Consider the following 1,473-nt stretch of genomic DNA (forward strand, 5'->3'; position numbering starts at 1 on the left):
TTTAATAGTTTCTTTACCAAATGTTTTCATTATAATCATTTTTAGAGAATTACCATTGTTTTATATCCTTGTTAGTATTTTTATTTATTTTTTACAACATTATTCATTTTTAAACAATATTTGCTCCCCCCCCATCCTTGTTAGTATTTTGAGGGCATAGGACTCCCTCCTCAGGGTAGTCACCATTTTTTGCTAAATGATAATATACCAAAGAGAACTATCCTTCCAGCATTATTGGTTCTCAGAATTCTGTAAAATCAGAATACTGTGCCCAGGAACCCTGGTAGAATAATAACTGCATCTACTTTGAGGAATAGAGACACAAGAGACCCAAACGGAAGCAGCCTTTTACCACCATCTCTCAGGGGATGCCAATACTCGGGATCCTTCCAGAAGCTACTTGTTTTGGGAAAAGTCTCAATTGCATTTTCAATCTCCCACAAATTAGCCACAAGATCCAAGTCAGGTCCTGAATCTGTTTCCTACCTTTCTCATATTTTTTTGAGGTCCAAGTTAACACTATTTAACTGTAAATGTCTAGAAAATGTAAGGTAATATTTCAAATGGTTCTGATAAATATATTGTTATTCTATTTATCTAAAGAAATTGTGATTGTCTGGATTTAATTTGAGGTTGACTGTGTCTTTCCCTCCTCTCCCCTCAAGTAAATTTCTTGAGGGCAGGAGCTATGTCTTACTTGTCACTTAAGAGTGTTTCGGGCAAATAGCAGTGATCAATAAATGTTTCCTGAATGAATGAATGAATGAATGAATGACTAAAAGGAATTGTCAAAGGAATTTTGAGGTCGCTCTCTAGGGTGAGGTGAACACAGGGGAGGAGAAACCATTCACCATACCTGCTTCAACCACATGGTCGATGGTGGGAAACCTTTTGTACACAGCTGTGCTCACCGAGCGGAAGATGAGCAGGGAAGTGAGGTTTACATAGCGCATCAGCGTCCTTCTGAGCAGACGCCCGTGCTCGTCGCTTCCGTGAACACTGCTGGAGATGAGGAACATCAGCCTGTCCGGCCAGGGCAGATTCACAAACTGGTTCCACCATCGGTTCACTACCAGAGTCACATAAAACCCTGTAGGACAACAGGAAATTATAAAGCAATTTCCTATAGCAGACACGTTGCTGGCACTGATGCTTTAGCAGAATTTTAGCCTTTGTGGGGGTTGGGGTATAAAAATGTTATTAGCCATACCTTATGATTTTGCCCTCCAGAAAAAAGGTAATTTGTGCCTGGCAATGCTGTAGCACCCGTTAGAATTCAAATGTTGATGGCAAAAAAATGGAAAGTTAGTGAAGAGAAAGCTTAATTGTCCAACAGAGTATTACCTCAAACTTGTTGGGGGTTAATTTAGCCAAAGCAACCCTGAAGGCAAACCTTAAGGATGATTCTGGTTCTATTGCAAGCGGTGGTTTTCAGGCATGCCTCTCAGCTTGGACACACTCCCATGCAGAGTC

The 1,473-nt window shown here is 40.4% G+C and overlaps 1 protein-coding gene across 1 annotated transcript; it reads right to left on the reverse strand.

Moving 5' to 3' along the window:
- Window positions 1-856: 856 nt before the first annotated feature.
- Window positions 857-1,019, reverse strand: LOC119233278 (bestrophin-3-like; the record flags this gene model as incomplete). The annotated part of the gene is made up of 1 exon (XM_037495527.1): window positions 857-1,019. A coding segment is annotated over exon 1 (163 nt), but the record flags the coding sequence as incomplete, so codon positions are not given.
- Window positions 1,020-1,473: the final 454 nt, after the last annotated feature.

Source organism: Talpa occidentalis, unplaced genomic scaffold, assembly GCF_014898055.3.
Source record: "Talpa occidentalis isolate TD23 unplaced genomic scaffold, MPIMG_talOcc4v2.1 talOcc4.702, whole genome shotgun sequence".
In the NCBI taxonomy this organism is placed as follows: Eukaryota; Metazoa; Chordata; class Mammalia; order Eulipotyphla; family Talpidae; genus Talpa; species Talpa occidentalis.